Here is a 23,163-nt window from a genome sequence, read left to right on the forward strand (position 1 = left end):
TGAAAGCCAACTGGTCAGCATGGCCTTCAATCTTCACTGGCTCCGGCCCTATCTTTCACATCCCATCTTCTACTACCGAACACCAGTGACAGACCTGCCCTCAGGCCACACCGCACGGCCTGCCACTCCCAGAACCAGGGTGCACCACTGCGTCTGCAGAGGCCCACACTCCTGCCTGAAGCACCCCTTCCTTGCTCCACTTCACAGGCCTCTGTTCCTCAAGGCTCAATCCAAATGCCCTCCCTTCCTCTAAGAAAAAGCAGAGGTTCAAAGACTGGGCTGCAGTAAGACAGGGCTCAAATCCCAGCCCTGCCATTATGAACAGTGTGATGTGGATGCAAATTTCTTCAGCCTGTGAAGCCTCGGTTTTTCCATCTGCAAAACAGAATGCAAGTAAACTCAGAGTCACTTGGAGACTTAAAAATAAAGAATATAAAATGTAAATGGATTAAACTCCACAATCAAAAGAAACAAAAGTGGCTGAATGGGTAAAATAAAATTCAACTATATGCTGTCTATAAAAGACTCACTTTAGATATAAGGACATATATAAGCTGAAAGTGAACATATTCCATGCAAATGGGAACCAAAAGAGAGTAGGACTGCCTATACTTCCATCACACAAAACAGACTAAGTCCAAAAAGACTTTAAAGTCACAGGAGACAAAGACGTTAATTATACAATGATAAAAGGGTCAATTCAACAGAAAGATATAACAACTATAAACATATAAGCACTCAACATCAGATCACCTAAATATATAAAGCAAACATCAGCAAATTTGAATAGAGAAACAGCAATACCACAGTAATAGGAGACGTCTTACCCCATTTTCAATAACGGACAGAACACCCAGGAAGAAAATCAGTAAGGCAACAGGTGACTTGAACAATGTTATAAACCAAGAGGAACTAAGAGACATCCACAAGACATTTCACTCAACAGTAGCGAGATACACATTCTTCTTATGTGCACATGGAACATTCTCCGGGATCACACGGCAGGTCACAAAACACGATGTAACAAGTTTAAGAAGGCTGAAATCTTATGCTAAGCGAAATAAGTCAATCAGAGAAAGACATGTATCATATGACCTCACGGACATGAGGAATTCTTAATCTCAGGAAACAAACTGAGGGTTGCTGGAGTCGGGGGGGTGGTGGGAGGGATGGGGTGGCTGGGTGATAGACATTGGGGAGGGTATGTGCTATGGTGAGCATTGTGAATTGTGTAAGACTGATGAATCACAGATCTGTACCTCTGAAACAATACATTATATGTTAAAAAAAAAAAAAAAAGATAATAGGAACGGGAAAATGAAGGGGGGGAATCGGAGGGGGAGAGGAACCACAGACTATGGACCCTGAGAAACAAACTGAGGGTTTTAGAAGGGAGGGGGGTGGACGGATGGGTTAGCCTGGTGATGGGTATTAAGGAGGGCACGTTCTGCACGGAGCACTGGGTGTTATACGCAAACAATGAATCATGGAACACTACACCAAAATCTAATGATGTAATGCATGCTGACTAACATAATAAAATAAAATTAAAAAAAAAAAAAAAAGAAGGCTAGGGGCGCCTGGTGGCTCAGTCGTTAAGTGTCTGCCTTTGGCTCAGGTCAGGATCCCAGGGTCCTGGGATCGAGCCCCGCACTGGGCTCCCTGCTCGGCAGGGAAGCCTGTTTCTCCCTCTCCCACTCCCCCTGCTTGTGTTCCCTCTCTCGCTGTGTCTCTCTCTGTCAAATAAATAAATAAAATCTTTAAAAAAAAAAAAAAAAGGCTAAAATCACCTCAGGCACCTTTTCCAACCACAATGGAATGAAACTAGGTATCAGTAACAGCAAGAAAATGGGAAAATTCACAAACAGATGAAAATGAACGGATTCTTGAACATGGGGTCAAAGAAGAAATCAAAAGGGAAATTGGAAAATATCTAGAGATGGGCACCTGGGTGGCTCAGTCGGTTAAGTGTCTGCCTTTGGCTCGGGTTGTGATCCCAGGGTCCTGGGATCGAGCCCTGCATCGGGCTCCTTGCTCAGCAGGGAGCCTTCTTCTCCCTCTCCCTCTCCCTGCCGCTCCCCCTGCTTGTGCTCTCTCTGCCAAATGAATAAATAAAATCTTAAAAAAAAAAAATCTAGAGACAACAAAAATGAAAACACAACATACCAAAATTTATGTGACGAAGCAAAAGGAGTACTAAGAAGTAATTTTATAGTGATAAGCACCTACGTTCTTTCTACAAAAGAAGAAAAGATCTCAAATAAACAGCCTAACTTCACACCTCAAGGAACCAGAAAAAGAACAAACTAAAATCCAAAGTTAGCAGAAGGAAAAAAATAATAGAGTAGATATAAATGAAACAGCAAAGTGAAAACCACTAGGAAAAAATAATCAACAAAAGTAAGAGTCAGTTTTTTGAAAAGATAAACAAATTAACAAACCCTTAACTAGCCTAAGAAAAGAGAGAAAGAAGATGCAAATAAAATCCAAAATGAAAGAGGAGACATTACACCTGATGCCACATTTTTTTAAAAATCATAAGCTACTATTATGAACAATTACAAGCCAACAAACTGGACAACCTAGAAGAAACGGATAAATTCCACCAAGTCTGCAACAAGATTAAAGCTTGTAAGTAAGGAGACAGAATCAGTAACCAAAAACCTCACAAAAAAGAAAAGTCCAAGACCAGATGGCTTCACCAGATTAATCAATTCACTGATGAAGTCTACCACACATTTAAAGAATAATTAATACCAATCCTTAAACTTCCAAAAACAATGAAGAGGGAACACTTCCAAATTCATTTTATGAAGCCAGCGTCACTCTGATACCAAAGCCAGACCTTAAAGACACTACAAGAAAAGAAAACTATAGGCCAATATCCCTGATGAACACGGATGCAAAAATTATCAACAAATTTTAGCAAACTAAATTCAATGATACATTAAAAGGATCATATGACATAACCAAGTGGGATTTATCCCTGGGATGCAAGAATGGTTCTACATACGCAAATCAATTAATGTGATACACCACATTAACACATTAATGAAGGACAAAAATCAGATGATTGTCTCAACAGATGCAGAAAGAGCATTTGACAAAATTCAACACTCTTCCATTATTAAAAATTCTCAACAAATTAAGTTGAGAAGAAAATTACATCAACACAATAAGGACCATACATGAAAAGCCCACAGCTAACATCTTCAATTGTGGAAAACCCAAAACTTTTCTTCTGTAATTTGGAACAAAGCATGGATGACCACTCTTGCCACTGCTATTCAACATGGCACTGTAAATCCTAGCCAGAGCAATTAAGCAAGAAAAAGAAATGAAAGGAATCCAAATTGGAAAGGAAAAAGTAAAACCATCTATCTGCAGATGACATGATCTTATATGTAGAAACCCCAAAGATGTCACCCACCCAAAAAAAGAACTATTGGAATAAATGAATTTTTAAAAGTTGCAGGATACAAAAATCAACTTACATTTCTGTACACTAACAATAAACTATCTGAATAAGAAATCAAGGAAATAATCCTATTTACAATAGCATCCCAAAAAACCTAAATACTTAGGAATAAACTTAACCAAGAAGGTAAAAGACTTGTACACTAAAAAGTATAAAGCACTTATGAAAGACATTTTAAAAAACACAAACAAGGGCACCTGGGTGGCTCAGTTGGTTAAGCGACTGCCTTCGGCTCAGGTCATGATCCTGGAGTCCCGGGATCGAGTCCCGCATCGGGCTCCCTGCTCGGCAGGGAGTCTGCTTCTCCCTCTGACCTTCCCCCCTCTCATGTGCTCTCTCTCTCTCACTCTCTCAAATAAATGAATAAATAAAATCTTTAAAAAAAAAAAGAAAAAAACACAAATAAATGGAAAGACAGCCCTTGTTTATGGACTGAGAGAATTAATATTCTTGAAACGTCCATACTATCCAAAGTGATCTACAGATTCAATGCAATCCTTATCAAAATCCCAATGATTATTTTTTATAGAATAATAGATATAGAAAATAGATACATAAAAAACAATCCTAAAATTTATATGGAACCAAAAAGGACTCTAGATAGCTAAAGCAATTCTGAGCAAGAAGAACAAAGCTGGAGGAATCAGAGCTCCTGATTTCAAAATCTATCACTAAGCTACAATAATCAGAACAGCATGGTACCAGCATGAAAACATGCAACTCAATGGGAACAGAGATAGATCATATCTTCATATCTGTTCAACAGACTAACACCACGTAGAAAAATCAACTCAAAATGGATTAAAGATAAACTTAAGACCTAAAACCATAAAACTCCAAAAGAAAACACAGAGGAAAAGCTTTTTAGCACCAGCGATGCTTTCTTGGATGGAATACCAAAACAAGGGCAAAAGAAACAACCAAGTGAAAAGGCAACCCACAGAATGAGAGAAAATGTCTGCAATTCATACCTCTGATTAATATCCAAAATACATAAGAAACTCATTACAACTCAACAGCAAAAAAATAAAAATAAAATAACCCAGGGGCACCTGGCTGGCTCAGTGGGTGGAGCGTGTGACTCTTGTTGATCTCAGGGTTGTGAGTTGGAGTCCCACATGGTGTAGTGATTACTTAGAAATTAAATCTTAAAAATAAAATAAAATAAAACCCGATTAAAAAATGGGCAAAGGACCTGAATAGATATTTCTCCACAGAAGACCCAGAGATGTTCATACCTTCATGTGGAAAAGTGCTCAACATCACTCATCATCAGAGAAATACAAATCAAAACCATAATGAGCTATCACCTCATGCCTGTTGGAGTAGCTACAATTAAAAAAAAAAAAAAAAGATAACAAGTATTGCGACAGTGTGAAGAAAAGGGAATCCTTATACACTGTTGATGGGAATGCAAACTGGTGCAGCCACTATGGAAAATAGTAGGGAGGTTCCTCAAGAAATTAAAAACAGAACTACCGTTTGATTCCACAGTCCCACTTCTGGGTCCATATCTACAGAAACTAAACAAACTCCCACACTCATTTCAGCTTTATTCACTATAGCCAAAACATGAAAGCAAGTTAAATGTCCAATGAAAGATGAACAGATCAAGAAAATGTAATATTTACATACAATGGAATATTATTCAGCCTTAAAAAAAAAAAAAGTAAATGCTGTCATTTGCGACATGGTGAACAAGGAAAACAGTGTGCTACGTGAAATAAGCTAGACAGAGAAGAATAAATACTGCATAATTCCACTTACATAAGCAATCTAAAATGGTCGCACTCACAGAAGCAGAGAGTAGACTGGTGGTTGCCAGGGGCTTGGAGGGAAGGGGAATTGAGGAGATGTCAGTCAAAGGGCACAAAGTTTCAGTTATGCAAGATGACTAAGTCCTACAGATCTACTGTGTACCATAATGCCTGTATTACATACTTAAAAATTTGCTAATTATACTGGGGTTTAAAAAATAAAATTTATTTTATTTTTTTAAGATTTTATTTATTTATTTATTGAGAGAGCATTCGAGTGATCAGGGAGAGGGGCAGCAGGAGAAAGAGAATCCCAGGCAGACTCTGCGCCGAGCATGAAGTACTGTGCCCGACGCAGGGCTCAATCCCACGACCCTGAGATCACGACCTGAGCTGAAATCAAGAGTTGTTCGCTCAGGGCACCTGGGTGGCTCAGATGCTTAAGTGTCTGCCTTCAGCTCAGGGCGTGATCTCAGGGTCCTGAGATCAAGCCCCATGTCGGGCTCCCGGCTCAGCGGGGAATCTGCTTCTCCCTCTGCCTCTGCCTCTCCCCGTGCTCATGCTCTCTCTCTCTCTCTCTCAAATGAATAAAATGAAAAAGAAATCTTTAAAAAAAAAATAAAATTAAAACGAAAAGTCAGATGCTCAACCAACTGAGCCACCCAGGCGCCCCAGTAAATTCTTTTCAAATTTGCTAAAAGAGTAGATCTATGTCAAGCGTTATTATCACAAAAAATTAAAAGTGTAAAAATAAAAAAAACTAGAAGGCAAAAAGTAACTTTTGGAGGTAACAGGTATGTATATGGTACTACTATGCTGCTGGACTCACAGGTGTATATTCATCTCCAAACTCATCAAGTTGTACACGTGGAGTACGTATAGCTTTTTGTACGTAAATCATATGTCAATAAAGTGGTTTTTTGAAAAGAAAATAAGTATATTATCACAGTGCATGCAGAGTAACCACTTAATAAGTAGATCTTATTCCTGCCCTCCTACATCTTCCAGACAGAGTGTGCCATCCTCTGTCTTAGCTCCCCCAACCCACTGTGCATCCGTCTACACCATTTTACACATTATATCAGAATTACATGTTTGCACGTTTCCCTCATCAGACAACGAGCTCTTCTGAGGGAGGGACTGCAGTGTATTGGTGGCCCCTAAACCAAAGCCTTCAGGAGAGCAGCACATACCCGGGAGTTGTTTGCTTCAGCATTAACTAAAAAAACAATAAGGAATGGATCAGTCTGGTCATGGTGAGACAGATAATAAAACATCATATCTCAGCCAACAATTACAATTTCACTGTTAAGATTTCTCCAAGACTGTTGTCTAAAACGTAAATAACTTGGGGCACCTGGGTGGCTCAGCTGGTTAAGCGACTGCCTTCGGCTCAGGTCATGATCCCGGGGTCCTGGGATCGAGCCCCACATCGGGCTCCCTGCTCCGCAGGAAGCCTGCTTCTCCCTCTCCCACTCCCCCTACTTGTGTTCCCCCTCACACTGTCTCTCTCTCTCTGTCAATTCAATAAATAAATAAAATCTTTAAAAAAAATAAATAAAAATAAAACGTAAATAACTCTGGGAAGAAGCAAATTGTTATGAGTCATTCTTATCTTCATGAGGCAAGTAAAAGATCAGAAATCTAAATCAAATGCAAAGGATACGCAATCCCTCTGATCCGCTTGATTTTCCCTGGATCTGTGAGCTGGACAGGCTTGAGGACCTTCCTTACGGGACACGAAAAGAGCACTTCCCCTCCTCCTCCAGGAGGCATTCCCCGCCGCACCACCTGCGCAGGTGATGAGAGAGAAAAGGTGAGGAGGCGGCAGAGTGGGGGACCCTGATACCCAGCCTAGCTGGTTTAGGCTAAGGGGCTCTTCCTCAGAACTCAGCTCTTTCGTAGCCAACGGGTCAACCCCTTCAAGACCATCGAGAGGGCACGTGCTGAGCAGGGACCCCGAACGGCAGGAAGAGCAGTGGACACAGGGCCAGCACGCCCCAGGGGTCACTTCACCCCTGGCACCTGTTCCCTCATGCTTATGATGAGCGGCTCAACCGCTTTCTTAACCATCAGGAACCGTTCCTCCTTCCTATGCAACTAACTAATCTAGCAAAATTCATTTTATTAATAAAAATGAAGTCATTTCCCTTGTTTAAGACATTAACTTAAGAAGTAGAGATGCTAAGCAGCTTAAGATACCCAGTTAACTTAGTGATGTAATAATTCCTTCCAACAGCAAACAAACAGATGCTTAAATCACTTCTAAGTTTTGAAAACACTGAAAACTCTCTGGGGCATCCAGGTTGGGAGGCCCGGGACGCGAATTACATCTGGGTGACCTCGCTCAGAGAGTGCGTGTGGCCGGAAGCCTGGTGCGGCTGCTTCCCGGCGGAGCTGCCGTGAGGGATAAAGGAGTCCGTCCCTGTGCAGCGCGCACAACGCCGCTCACCACAAACGAACTGGCGCTGCCACTGCTCGGGTCCCTTCTCGGCGCAAAGTCTGTCACGTTTGGATCACGGCTCCTGTGGGGCTGCTCGATGGTGACTTCAAACGTGACACACACAGACACACTGTGTCCTACAGCTCTTCCAACGAGTTTATAAGAGAATATTTTACACACGTTTACAGCCAACAGTGTACACACTCTTACCTTTAGCTCAAATGATTCACCGTCAATTCCAAACTGCTTCAACAGAGGGAGGGCTGTTGCCTTAAGGACATCAACCTGTAGAATTATTCCAGGAAAAAAAAAGTTTAATTAAACTTTGAGGGATGCCTGGGTGTCTCAGTCGTTAAGCGTCTGCCTTCGGCTCAGGTCATGATCCCAGGGCCCTGGGATCGAGCCCCACATCGGACTCCCTGCTCGGTGGGGAGCCTGCTTCTCCCTCTGCCTCTCCCCCTGCTTGTGTTCCCTCTCTCACTGTCTCCCTCTCCCTCTGCCTGTCCCCCCAGTTTGTGCCTTCTCTTTCTCTAATAAATAAATAAAATCTAAAAAAATTTTTTTAAATAAAAAATAAACCTTCAGAGGTGGAAAGAATAAAGAGCCCGTGAAAGCAGGGTGAGGTCTAGCAAGCAGGTAGATGATGCGGTCCTGTGAAGAGGAAGCACGCTGGCTTACAGCCGAGGGAGTGGGCCAGCTCTGCTCCCAGGTAAGACGGCAACTTTACGAGCTACTGGCTTCTCCGAGCCCCTTCCCTCACTTCATACATTGTACACCTACCCTGCGGGAGGGTCACATGCATCATGCAAAACGCATCGAGAAACTGCTGAGTTCATCCAAAAAACAAACTGGGACTTCTGCTCATTCTGTTCTTTTTTTTTTAAATTTATTTGAGAGAGAGCGAGCGGGGGGGAGGGGGCCATGCAGGGCAAACAGGAGAATCCTCAAGCAGACTCCCTGCTGAGCTCAGGGCCCGCTGTGTAGCTCGACGCCAGGACCCTGAGATCATGACCTGAGTCAAAACCAAGAGTCAGACACTTAACCAACTGAACCAGCCAAGGGCCCCGACTTCTGCTCATTCTTATAGGCATAAATGCTATAGAAGAAAATACCAGCCTTTTTTATTACTCTTTTTCCAACATGGTTGTTTAATGTTTAAAGCTGGTGGCACTCTAAGCCAAAACAAACCAAATGAACCTGAGCTGGAGCGACCTGGAATCCTGCCGATGCCCACCACACAGGCAGCTAAAGGGGAGGTGGTGAGCCCACAAGGGGGTGGGGGCAGACGGGGAAGGGCAGCCGCAAACTCCAGGAGCGGCACAAACCTGTACTGTGACGACAATACCCACAGTTAATGGCAAGGCTGTGCAGAGTGCTGCTGTTATGTCCTCCTCACTCGGAACTCCTGGGAGGCCTGGGGTCCTCTGCTTACTTATCTGCGGACTCCCCCGAGGGAATAGGATGACATTCAAATCCGGCCAGCTAATAAGTCCGTGAACGTCATCTCAAGAGCAACTTGGGAAGAAAAATCACTCCCTCACTTGCTCCCAATGCAACAGAGCTGCTCCTCGGCCTGCAGGAGCTGACCCTATCTGCAGGCGGCGAGGGCAGGCAGGGTGAGCGGGGCGCAGAGGGAATAGTCTGGTCCTGGTCCAGGCTCTGCCTCCAGCTAACTGTGTGGCCTCAGATCAGAAAATCCCACATGTCTGAATTTCCCTGTCTCTAAGGTAAGGGGCTCAGCCTGTCTCCAAGCTGCTAAGATTCAGCACAGCGATATTCCAATAAGGCTTCAGAGCACAGAACGGGCCCCAACTAAATATTCTGATACCACGAAACTAACCAGAGGCAGAAATGACCTATGAAGCCTAGGAACACAGTCAGAATGGATCAGGTGGGGCAGAAGCAGTTACGAGGACAACTCATTAAAGATTAGCTAATTTCGTTAAATATTAAAGCTAAACACACGTTAAAAACTTAAAATATGCATCTGGGGTTGCCAGAACAGAGCAGTCAGTCTAGACTAGAATGAAGGGCAACTGGAGGGAGGCTAACCCAGACTCTGGGAAAAGTGGGGGGGGGGGGGGGTACAGGCTGCTCTGAGGGCATGACTCCCAGGAACTAGGCACCCACCAGCCCTCCTGGGGGAAAGAAAGGCGGGAAAACAGGGCATCACTTCCGGCTCAGCCTACCTATACTTGGAGTCAAAAGGACGCGGTCAAATTGACTCTGAAGGCCAGCCAGAAGCCCCAGTGTAACCGGAGGTGCGCTCCTGTCTCCCGACACTCTCCATTTGACACGGAGGGCAGGCATCGTGGTGCATGGGACCAGGGCCGGAAAAGCAGACAGGGGCTTGAGTGCCTCTCTGCCTCTCACCAGCTGAGACACCTCGACACTTCCCCACATGCCCAGGGCCTTGGGTGCCTCCTGCATAAGGTGAGGGGCTGGACTGGACACGCTCCCCTGGCTCCACACACTCTACTTTTAGCAGAGCGAGGATGGTCTGCAAGCCCTGCTTAAGGAAACGAAGCTACAACTCTGTAATTACAGGCAGAAGTCTGACTCAGGCGGCACCTGAGGGCAAAGGCATTCCCCTTCCATCTAGTCCATCAGTCATCAGACAGAAAAGTGACCAGATCCAAGCCAAAAAGAAAAAGGGAGAAAACCCACTCCCAGCTACCTTGTCTGAAACAGTAATAAGAAACATCCACCTCACAGGGTTGGTAAAAGAATTAAATAAGTAAGGATGCATACATATGAACACAGGTTCACCCAGAAGAGTGCCCAGCACACAGTAGACGTAACTGGACTTCTTTTCCCCTCCCAGGAGGGAACTAAAAAAGACTGGAATCTTCACTTGCCTTTTGACCAGTGGCTCTGGAGCAGAATTACTGAGAATCAGAGGAGACCTCCTGAACTTTTATTCTCCTCAGATTTTGTCCCCACTTCCTGTCCTTTTGTCCCCAGGGGAAAATGTCCCTATTCTTGCACAAGGCTCACCCCATCACTTCCACTGTTGACCCTCACCCCTCCAACTGTTGGAGTCAGCCTTACAAACACCCCCACTCCTTTTATTTTAATTGTTCCTTTCTCCACTACAGCATCTCCTCTGCCCACAAGCAAGATCAAGCTTCCCCTCATTCAAAAAACAAAAATCAAACCAAACCAAAACAAAAACTCAGCTCCTAAAGAATCATCCTATCTAACTTTCTAGAAGAATCTCCCGGTTTTCCACGGTTCTATCTGCTACTCATTTCCTCAATGCATGCCTGTCCTTACAGTCCAATGACACCACTCTCTCAAAGGTCAATACAACTTCTCACTGCCCAATCTCCCCACCCAGCCCTAAGGGAGCTCCTGCAAAAACTGGCTCTGTGAGGCACCCCCTGCTTCTTAGAACTCAACTCCGATCTCATGGTCACTGCCTCCAGCCCCTCTTCTCCCGCTCACACCTTAAACATTCATTTCCTCTTCTTCCTCTATTCCCAGTCTCAGGAACCATGCGGCCCACAGAGGCCAGAAAGGGAATTTTAATGGACCATGAGGTCAGCTAAGATCTGTGTCCAACCAAAGAGCTCACGATTTATCCAAAGAGGGCAGGGCCACGCAGGTCCAGTGGATGGCCACCCAGTGCTGCCACATCAACCTACTATAATATAGAATCTGGGGTCTCAAACATGAACCACCGATTCGTATACACACACCACCACCACACTGTGCAAGCCACAGGAAGAATACCTGTAGGATTAATTCAGTCAAAAAGCCACCAGTGTTCAACCTTGGCACTAGTTAATCTCATTCTCCTAGGGACTTAACTATCAATAGGTAAGATCCTGATGACCTGTCTCTGAGGCTCCAGACAATAATTTCTAACTGCCAGCTGGACATCCCCATGTGAATATCCTGCCAATACTGCAGAGAAGAGGATCAAAATTAAACATATCATCCATCATCCTACCACAATTTTCCTCTTCCCTGTGTCAAATGTTATCTGATCTCGATCCTTCCAGTCAAGAATAGAAATCCTGGAATAATTTATAACCACTTCCTCCTATCCCATCTCCAATCAGTTGTCAAGTTAAGAAGTCTCTCACTCCACAACGTCCTTCAGATCTGTCCCTTCCTTTTCACTTCCATGCCCATAATGTTCAATCTAGTTGATGCCTCTCCAATTCATCCTCATCTTCCTAAAATCTGAGACTGACTCTGGCTTCCTTTCCTTAGAAAACCCTCCCCAGCCCTCAGCACTTTGCTTATACCTCTGACAGGGGTGACCCTGTAGTCTCCCTAGCTGCCTTCATAGTTGTCCACCTCATGAGATCAAGTTCCAGAAGGGAACTCTTCAAATTCGTCCTTGCGTGCGCAGAGTGGACATGAACGGGGGGGAGCCATACATTCAAGAGAAAGCTTGAAATGAAGAAGCCACAGGCTGAAGAAGTTACACACATCCAGGATTAGATGTATTTATTTATCCTGGTCTGGAGCCAGGTACTAACCAAGGGCATTTTAGCAGTGCAACTAGCAAAAGCAGAGAGCTCTGCAACATGTGAAAATAGATTTTTTTTTAAACACTCTGCATGCAAGGGAGTCTGGGTGGCTCAGTCGGTTAAGCATCTACCTTCCCCTCAGGTCATGATCCCAGGGTCCTGGGATCGAGTCCCGCATTGGGCTCCCTGCTCAATGGGGAGCCTGCTTCTCCTTCTCCCTCTCCCTCTCCCACTCCCCCTGCTTGTGCTCCTGCTCTCGCTCTCTCTCTCTCTCTGTCAAATAAATAAATAAAACCTTAAAAAAAAAAAAAATACCGTATGCAAGAATTAAGTATTATTTCTGCGGAATTCATCACTTAACCTTTGTCATTGTTAATATATAAAACCTTTTTGAATAATGCCAGTGGAAACAGCTTTTAAGATTATTAGCAATTATAGAAAAAAAAAAAAAGAGTGGAAAACTGAGACACGTAGTGCCCAAGTTTCCTGCATGCTTCACCCGAGTTTTTCCCATTATGCAAGGCTCCTCCTCCCCCCAACTCCATTCTAAAAATATAGAGGCCGAGCGCCTGGGTGGCTCAGTCAGTTAAGCGACTGCCTTCGGCTCAGGTCATGATCCTGGAGTCCCGGGATCGAGTCCCGCAGCGGGCTCCCTGCTCAGCAGGGAGTCTGCTTCTCCCTCTCCCGCTCCCCCCTCTTGTGCTCTCACTCTCTCTCTCAAATACATAAATAAAATCTTTAAAAAAATAAAAATTAAAAAAAAAAAATAAAAGTATAGAGGCCTCCTCTCATGCTTTTAACTGAAAGGCGGTTTCCTAGAATCTTCAGAAAAGGCAAGAAAAAAAAGCAATCATCTGAAATTAGTTTAAAATTCTAAACAGTTTAAATAAACAAATCTTTAAAAAAAGTGGGGGGGAGGAGGGCACCTGGGTGGAACAGTCGGTTGAGCGTCCAACGCTTGGCTTCAGCTCAGGTTGTGATCTCAGAGGGGAGACGGACCCGTGTCAGGCTCCACACTCAGCCGGGAGTCTGCTCAGGATTCTCTCTCTCCTTCTCCTTCTGCCCCTCCCCCACCAAATAAATAAATAAATCTTTAAAATTCTAAACACTTATAATGCAACATTCCTTTACAACCGAGAATTTCAGATCTCACACTGTACTCAGGATCCTAAGAAAAGAGTTTATGTACCTGAATTCCCAAGAACTGAGGAATAAGTCTTTAGCACCTAGCAACACATTAACCAGGTTTATACCTTAACAGATATCTGGGTGAAGACCAGCGTCTCTGCTTTAGAACTCACTGCACCACCCAATTGGTCCTTCCTGGTTAGGAAAGCTACACACTTCACATTCTGCCTCAGACGACACCCCCTCAATAGTCCTGGTCCAGTATCAGTAGAGATGAAGACAAGTGTCCTTGGTAACGATTTCACACCATGGCCCTCAGCTTTACGATACCGTCTGTGGTCAGCAAAGAACCCAAAGGGGGGGATCCTTCCCTCCATATAAGAGAAGTACAAGGCAGGCCTGGACAGAAAACTGCTCTAATCTCTGTCTCCGTCTCTGTCTCTGTCTCTGTCTGTCTCACACACACACACACACACACACACACACACACACACACACACGACAAAACCCATCCTAGATAGGCATTAAGACAGCTGTGGTGGCCACAGTGAAAACCCCACATGTATATTAAACTATCCTCCCCACACATGCAGGAAAATTAGGATGCTTAATAAGAAGCTTGCTGGGGCACCTGGGGGGCTCAGTTGGTTAAGCGTCTGCCTTCAGCTCAGGTCATGATCCCAGGGTCCAGGGATGGAGCCCTGCATTGGGCTCCCTGCTCAGTGGGGAGTCTGCTTCTCCCTCTCCCTCTCCCTCTGTTCCTCCCCACTGCTCGTACTCTCTGTCTCTCTCCCAAATAAATAAAATCTTTAAAAAAAAAAAAAAATAAGAAGCTTGCTGGTGCCCACAAACCATACAAGTGCATGTATACCTTCCCTGCCCTTGCCCTTTTTCTAAAGCTGCAAACTCTTCTGGGGAGAAGAAAAGTCCTAAAATTTATGGTTAAAACCTGAGTAAGTCAAGATTATGCTATAGCAACCAAGGAGATATTATTATTTTCTGTCTAAAATTCTGGTCTGCTGCCTTCCAGCCGCAGCCAACACATGACCTTAAGAAGATTCCACTCTCCAGCACTTGAGCCAACAGAGCCGTATTTCATGTCAACCATGATGAGACTGCACGCATCTGTTCTGAAGGCTCTTAGACACGACAATGAAAGGCACCTTGATGAATGTGAACAATCGTCACTGAATCTGATGATTGCAAGCCTTGGTTCATCTGCTTCCTAGAGTGATTAATGTCTAAACCTCAAGGTAAATAACAAAACAAAGACACTCAGCAATAAACCTGTGTTTTATCAGGAACTTATTTCTCTAACGCTGGGTTGCTGCAAGAGACAAAACTACTCACTACTGACTACTCACCGAAGGGTCAACCTGGTCATTGGTTACTCCTCGCAGAACGATTCTTAACGGGTGCTTCATAAATGGAGCCAGGCAAAGAAGACTCTCCAGGTAATAGCCAATGCTGCGAAGGACATTACAGTCATGTTCCACAGACCCACCATACAGGAGACCAGGCTGGTAATACAACGTCGTTCCTTGCACCGGAAGAAGAGCCACATTCAGCAGAAAACAAAAAAAAAACAAAAATAGAAACAAAACAAAAAAGCACTAAGTGTCACAAAGGCAACAAAGGCAGTAAATCCCAAGGGGAAAGTCTGACAAGGGCATCCAAGCAGTTCAAAATGCCATTCCTAAGAGCCCACACTTCACTCCAAAAGCTGACTCATTACTGTCAAGCCCCTGTAACAGTAATAAACTGTGAGTGTAATTTAATAAATGGTAATTAAGCCCTCCCTAAGCATCTGAGTTGCCAAAGTCGCGGCAGGGCACAGAGGAGAGATCCCAACAGGCGCTCTGGTCTTCCAACAGCACACTCTGCCTGTGGGTGGGGGGCTTTACAAATGACATGCCGAACCATCACACCAGCAACCAGCTTCTTCTGGGCCCTTGAAATGAGATTTCCCATGAACTGCACTCACCAACAGGCTTCCTAGAGAAGGCAAGTACTTGATGGCACTTAATTCTGTCAATAGTAGCTATTTTAATTTAATAGCAACAAACGGAAAGATCTAAAATTACTGAATAGCTTTAGGAGAAGCTCTATTATTTTTATTCACTCTTTCTCATATTCGTATCATCCAAAAAGTTTCTTATTGGGTGTATGCATTAGGGTGAAAAGCAAAGTAAAATATTCTAGATTACTGGGGGGTGGGGTGGCGCATAAATGGGTGAACAAGGGATTGTTGCTGCTCAAAATCTTTTGCCACTGTCTTCTGGCATAATTTACCAATAAATTTAACATTAGAGGAAAGAGATCTAGGCTCGGTCACTCAAAAGGAAAGCAGCTCTTTGGAGTTATGTAAAATAAAAAAATTTACATAAAATAAAAAAAGAAAAATTTATATAAAATTTTAAAAAAAAGACTATATCATCCCTAAAGTCTGCAAATCTGTGCCTGCAAATTAACCAAGTGAGAAATTGGTCAGATCATCAGAATAAAGGCTTCTACTCTGGTGGGGCAGGGGGCATGAACTAGAAGCAGGATTGTGTAAAATGTCTTACTTTCCAAGTTAAGCTGCAGATATGACCAGAAAAGAATTATGAACCCTCTGAATCCCCGATAAAAATTGCTGAAAAAACCATTTTTTTAATTTAAAATCTTTTTTAGATCTCCAGCAATTTCAAAGTCAGTCAGTCAAGGAAGACTCGAGGAATCATAGGTTGCAAAGGGCATCTGAAGTCTCATTCCTGAAACTTTTTTTTTTTGAAAGATTTTATTTATTTGACAGAGAGAGAGACAGCGAGAGAGAGAACACAAGCAGGGGGAGTGGGAGAGGGAGAAGCAGGCTTCCCACTGAGCAGGGAGCCCGACATGGGGCTCAATCCCAGGACCCTGGGATCATGACCTGAGCCGAAGGCAGACGCTTAACGACTGAGCCACCCAGGCGCCCCTCATGCCTGAAACTTGTTCTCCGTAGGGTAGAGCCGAATGCAGCTACAGATCAATGAGTCTCATGTGATGTAGGGGCCACTTATGAGGCCAACCCTGTCTTCTTTCTTAAGACAGCCAACGAATGAGGAAGTGCACAGTTTCCTTTGTGGACTATCTGTGCACAGGTGAATAGTTCATGGAGTCAGCCAAACAGTGTTTGCCATGGCTTCCCATACAAGGTCGAGAAAAGAGTTTCTAAGAGCCAACAAACAGCTAGAAACAACCTAAATGTTTATCAGTAGGGAGCAGTTAAATAAATTATCATGCCTCCATACAACAGACTACTAGGCCCACTGAAATATTGAGATGGGCCTGCATGTGCCCGGCAGGGAAAGTTCTGAGACATCTGTGATAGTGAAGAAAAGCGGCTGCGGAGCAACATGAAGAGCGTGACCTTGCTGGCAGCTTGAGGTACAGAAGCATCCATGCAAGCAAAGGCGTATAACAGAGACCAGGGCACACACCCCAGGCTGTGCCCACGGCTGCCCCTTGGGGAGGGAACGGAAGAAGAAACAGGTGAAGGGATTTGCACATCTTTTGCATACACTTGTGCATACTTATTTTTTTTAAGATTTTTTTTTTTTTTTTTGAGAGAGAGAGAGAAACGCGCTTGTGGGGGCTAGGCAGAGGGGGAGGGAGAGGAAGAGGGAAAGAATACCAAGCAGACTCTGTGCTGAGCGCGCAGCCTGATTACAGGGCTCGATCTCACAACCCCGAGATCATGACCTGAGCCAAAACCAAAAGCTGGACACTCAACTGATTGAGCCACCCAGGCGCCCCATGCATACTTATTTTAAAAGACAAAATTAAAAAAATAAAATAAAATTCAGCACATAACGACTACCTCACAGAGTTTGCTGTGAAATTTTATTGCGACAAAATAAATAAATGGACTTTGAAAAGTTATGCATAAACTTTAGGTGTAAAGTATTTTTGTTGTTGAAAAAGAGGAGGTGCCTGTTTGTTGATCTGAAATTTCCAGCTTTCTAACTTCTTTAAATCAAATGTGCGCCCCTTATATTGGCAGATTTCACATACATCTCCGCACAACTCTATCACAGACAGGAAACTGGCTCTTTGCACCCGAGTATGTATATGGTCAAAAGGCATGAGAAGTAGAGGAATAGTTAAGTAGTACATGTGGGTGCTTTCAGGAACGGGAAGAAAGAGAGCTTACCTGTTTGGTTTATTTCAATCCGAGAACCATTAGTTATTTTGTCCAACAGCCTTATGAAGCTGGCTTCAAAGTCTGTGGGGAAAAGAGAAAACAGACTGGCTTCACGTGAGGTCACCATTTCCAGAGCTGCGGTGGAAGGTACGTGACTCCCTGCGTCACGCCCAGGTTCCTGTCAGGACCAGGGCGGGACCACTGGCTGAGGACACTAAAGCAGCTGAATAGCACTGGCTAGCACACAGATGTTTGGTGGGACTATCAGAAACAATTCACCTTTCATATCCCACAAAAAACAGCAACTCTACCAGCAATCTAGTGGGGTATTAATTTCAGCAGCCTAACACCCATGTAAAGACCTGCTCTTCTGACCTCAGGGGTGCACGCCAAATAAGGGAGAAATAGCAGAAAGTGAGGAAGCGTTTTAAAGTCCATTTCTTATCTGTTCCAGAATACGTGAGAGGGCAGATGAAATTGCGGGTCACTCCTCAGTCTCAGAAGCAGTAAGAGGTCACTGTCTCCCCCACTCAACTCTGTCCCTTTCTCCCTTCTGCCACCCTACTCATCTAGAGCTATCTAACCAGTTCCATTTTTAATTTCATTACAAAGGTGCTTGAATGTACAGTATTACTACCACCTTGTTCTTAACACATGAAAACAGACTGGAAGAAAAAACACACCGCATGTTAATGAATGGATTTCTCTTCATGGTAGGACTTGGTACTTTACATGAATTTAATTTTCTTGTTTAAATTCTCATGTATAAATTTACTTCAATTTCTTTTATAGACAGATTGTTATCCAAAAACATAAAAGATGGTCATTATCAAAAGGGGGGGGGTAGAAAGGGAGGAAATGGATTTTCAATGTGAACTATGAGAGGAGGAAGAGAGAAGACTCGGGCAGGAGAATCTGTCCTGTGGCCTTCCCCTGAGTGGATCTCACACACACACTCACACACACTCACGCTCACTCCCTCCCTCTCTAGAGTCAACCCCTTGCCCGTGAACAAGGGCAGGAAGACCGGCTCTCCCGCACCAAAGGCATGGTGACCACGTGGCTATTTAGGCAGTTTCCACCCCCTGCAAGAAACTAGCAGAATTTTTGAGCTCAGACGACAGCAGGCACCTGAACTGACCCCAGAGGGCGAGCACATCAACTCAGCAATGCTCATGCACCTGTTCTGTGACTGAACGCTGCCCCACAACTCCTGTCCCCGGAGATGCTGCAATCTGTATGGAGAGCCCTGGGCTAGACGTCAGAGGAAATCCAGTAAGTCCCGAAACCAGGAAAAGCGGCTACTTCCAGCAGGTTGGCATTAAAGCCTCCCGCGCAGCCAGACATTCCCTCGCCTAATCCTCAAAGCCCCGCGGCAGGGAGTGCCGTTCCCATTTTACAGAAGGCTGAGGCCCAAGAATGAGACTGGCAAGTGACAGAGCGGGGGGCTGAGGCCAAGCCCCGACTTCTCCAGAGTCCGCGCTCCTAACCACACCAGACCAGTGTGCCGAACTCCGTTTAATCCCTCAGCGTCAACCACCTCCTCTAGAAAATCATGGAACCTTTTAACTGCGGGCAGAGTGATCTACTGCAGGATCCTGCAGACCATTTAATGGGTCCCCAATCAACATTTATTTTTAATGAAATCAGAGCAGAATAAACAATGTCAGAGTTAACCCTACATAGGGCACTGTTCGTGAAACCTCAGTGGGCTTTACAATTATCTGTATATGTACTGGTTGTGGTGTTAAGTAGCATCACAAAAGTTTGAAAATAAATCAACTACGAAATTGTTTCCATGGCCTCTTAATATAGAATATTCTGTTTTTAAAAAAACCAGGCATGATCCAGACCACAGTGCCACTTTCCACCTATCTTTCTAGCAAATGCAATGGGCTCTGCACAGAAAAAGGAAAACTCTTGAGGTGGCTAAGCTTTTGAGGTGGCTAAAGGGGAGAGAGGAACGGACATTTATGAATAAAGTCCACGATTAAACTCCATAGCTTTTACAGATTAGGAAAGAAAAAAAACAAAACAAAAAGAAAGCATAACGTCAGAATTTTTTTTCTTCTGCAATCCACGGGGCACTTAAGCATGAACACAGTCAGTTAAAAATGCCCAGCAGAGGAACAGGGCCAGGAACAGAATGGGCACATAAAGAGACCTCCAGGCTGGACCATCCCCTGGTCACAGCAAATGGGTGATTCAGAAGCAGTACTTCAAAGAACCAACCAGAGCTAGTTCCAGAATCCTGGCAACAGTGAAGATATAGCTCCATCACGTGGTATGAAAAAGATCTCAAGTTCACCTAATAATAGTAAGACTGATGTCCTCAAACTTCATTAAGACAAGATGTGTAGGATTCCTTACCCTTTCACTTCCCACACATCCTCTTTGACTCTTCCTCCTCAAGACTGATCTTGGGGATACAGAAGTTCAGATATCTAAAAACACCAGGGAAAAACATCCAAAACCAGGCACAATTTTACTGCACTGTTTGGGAATACATAACTAGGCCATAAAGCTATAAAGACAATTAACACAAATACCGTACTGGTCAGGAAAGCGGCTACCAGCAGGGGTAGAGGAGGGAATCGTGCCAGGAAGAGGCCCCGTAGGTGCAACAGTGTTCCGTTTCTTGACTTGGATGGGGTCACATGAGTGTCCATTTTATAATCTTTTAAGCACTACTTTTATGTTTCATGCATTTTTTATGTTATTATATTTGACATTTTTTAGAAGTTTATACTATTAGGACCTTCAATCTCAGAATTCCTTAAATACTGCCTGTGGTACCTAATGCACTTCCCTCCTCAGCCCCTCAAGAGGTGAGCTCATCACTTCTTTAAAGGGGCCAGTAACTCTGTAACACAATGCCTGACCCATTCCTCACTAAGAAAGGCAAACTGTCTCAAGAGCAGTGAGGGAAAGAATACAAGCTAAAGACCTACACTTTTAAACAAGGAGCAAATCTCAATCAATACAGTTTCAACTTAAAAGTATCATAACAATTTAAATATCTAGAAACAGTAACTGTGCTAAAATAAATTTCTAATATTACATACATGTCACATATAATATAAATGTTAGATGTATACATATTGGATATATATCAGAACACTCTGCAGCCTTAAAATTAATAAGGAGAATTTTTATGTACTGATATAAGTCACCTCCATGATATACTGAGTGGAAAAAAGTAAGATGCCGCTGGCCATTTGTGTGAAAAAAAGAAAACGTGCATATGTATTTGCTTATTTATGAAAAAAAGAGCCCTGGGAAGAAACACAACAAACTAGTAACACTGACTGCCTCACAGGGAAGGAAGGATGGGAAAGAGACAGAGACACACTGTGTAAACCCTCTTTGCTCCCTCTGAATTTCACACCATGTGTATGTTTTTTAAAATACATAAAATTTAAATTAAAAAATACAAATAAAGGTACTGTAACACAATTTTTTTTCAAGATTTTATTTATTTATTTATTTGACAGAGAGAGAGAGTAGAAGCAGGGGGAGGGGCAGGCAGAGGAAGAAGGAGAAGCAGACTCCCCGCTGAGCGGGGAGCCCGATGTGGGACTCAATCCCAGGACCCTGGGATCATGACCTGAGTCGAAGGCAGATAGATGCCCAACTGACTGAGCCACCCAGGCGCCCCGTCTATAACACAATTTAAATAGCAAATAAAACTGCTCTCATTAAATAGCCTATGAAAGATCTTTATAATACTATACAGCCATTAAAAATATTTTAAAATAATTATTTAATTACATGAGGAAATGCTCACATTAAGGAAAAAATATAAAATATATACAATGTGATTTCAATTTCTTTAGAGAAGTACCTAAAAAATAAGACAACAAGCCATTAATACATGAAATTAGAAATCATTCTGGGACGCCTCGGTGGCATCTGCCTTTGGCTCAGGTCACAATCCCAGGGTCCTGGAATCGAGGCCCGCAACAGACTCCTCAATCAGCAAGGAGCCTGCTTCTCTCCCTGCCTGCCGCTCCCCCTGCTTGTGCTCAGTCAGTCTCTCTCTCTCTTTCTCTGACAAATAAAATCTTAAAAAAAAAATCATTCTTATCCTCATTATATCCCAAAAGGTAGATATTATAAACACACACACAATTTTCAGAATTAAAAGATGTCCATTCACTTGGAAATAATGCATAAAACATACACATATCTTATGTATAGTATGTAATTACACGATTCCTAATAAATTATATTTTAACTGAAACATGTAACATCTTTCCTGAATTGTCAACACGTCAAGAAAAAAAACTACAGAACATACTAAAATATTTTAAGCAGAAATATCAATTTTACCAGAATACACAGCAGTCAACCAAAAAAAAAAAAAATTTACCACTCTAAATACCTTAGTAATTAAAAAAACAAAAGCAAGAGCAAAATGAACTGAGATTTTAGAAATGGAATAGAATTACAAGCCAAAAAGTAAATGAAAAAATAATCACAAAAGAGATTTAAAAAATGGAAAATATAGCAGGAAAAAAAAATCAAGCTAATTCATTTAAAAAATACAACACAGATCAATAGTCTCATTCATCTGTACGAAGAAAGAAAATGTAAGCTAATAATAAATAACATAATTAATAAAAGATTATGAGCTTGGGTGCCTGGGTGGCTCAGTTGGTTAAGCGACTGCCTTCAGCTCAGGTCATGATCCTGGAGTCCCAGGGTGGAGTCCCGCATCGGGCTCCCTGCTCAGCGGGGAGTCTGCTTCTCCCTCTGACCCTCCCCCCTCTCATGCTCTCTCTCTGTCTCATTCTTTCTCTCTCAAATAAATAAATAAAATCTTTAAAAAAAAAAAAATATTATGAGCTTTTGTGATAAACTATTCTCTGATATTTACTAATACATTTGGAATTAATATAACTATGTAAAAAGATGATAAATCAAACAGATAAAACAAACAAAAAGATACAAAAAAGAGAAACCCAAAACTAAGAGAATGAGAGAATTTATCAATAAACCAAAAAGAGGGGGTGCCTGGGTGGCTCAGTCAGTTAAGCGACTGCCTTCAGCTCAGGTTATGATCCCAGGGTCCTGGGATAGAACCCAGCATCTGGCTCCCTGCTCAGCGGGGAGTCTGCTTCTCCCTCTCCTCCTGGCTCCTGCTCTCTGTCGCTATCTCTGCTCTCTCTCTCTAATAAATAAAAATCTTTAAAAAAACAAAAAAACTGAGAAGAGCACTGATAAAGTTGCTGAAAAAATTTTTCCCAACATTCAAAGGAAAAATTCGTCTATTACATATTCCAAAGAACAACAACAAAAGCATGAAGAGATGGCTTCAAATGCAGAATAGTTAAGAGCATCACATGCAAGAAATAAAAAATAAATCTCAGGAAACAAACTGAGGGTTGCTGGAGTGGAGGGGGGTGGGAGGGATGGGGTGGCTGGGTGATAGACACTGGGGAGGGTATGTGCTATGGTGAGCGCTGTGAATTGTGCAAGACTGTTGAATCACAGACCTGTACCTCTGAAACAAATAATACATTATATGTTAAAAAAAAGAAAAAAGAAGAAGATAGTAGGAAGGGAGAAATGAAGGGGGGGAAATCGGAGAGGGAGACGAACCACGAGAGACTATGGACTCTGAGAAACAAACTGAGGGTTCTAGAGGGGAGGGGGGTGGGGGGATGGGTTAGCCTGGTGACGGATATTAAGGGGGGCATGGAGCA

General features: G+C 43.3%; 1 protein-coding gene across 2 annotated transcripts in view; it reads right to left on the reverse strand.

Annotated features, from left to right (window-relative positions):
* The window catches only part of RCL1 (RNA terminal phosphate cyclase like 1), a 62,887-nt gene that overhangs the window by 26,818 nt on the left and 12,906 nt on the right, over positions 1-23,163 (reverse strand). For both annotated transcript variants that reach the window (XM_032427622.1, XM_032427621.1), the window contains exons 2-5: positions 17,465-17,536; positions 14,655-14,830; positions 7,889-7,963; positions 6,902-7,026 (exon numbers count right to left, since the gene is read on the reverse strand). In XM_032427622.1, the coding sequence (XP_032283513.1) occupies positions 6,902-7,026; positions 7,889-7,963; positions 14,655-14,830; positions 17,465-17,536 (448 nt within the window). The remainder of the gene's footprint in view (positions 1-6,901; positions 7,027-7,888; positions 7,964-14,654; positions 14,831-17,464; positions 17,537-23,163) is intronic.

This window comes from Phoca vitulina, unplaced genomic scaffold (assembly GCF_004348235.1).
Source record: "Phoca vitulina isolate PV1807 unplaced genomic scaffold, GSC_HSeal_1.0 scaffold37, whole genome shotgun sequence".
NCBI classification, from domain to species: Eukaryota; Metazoa; Chordata; class Mammalia; order Carnivora; family Phocidae; genus Phoca; species Phoca vitulina.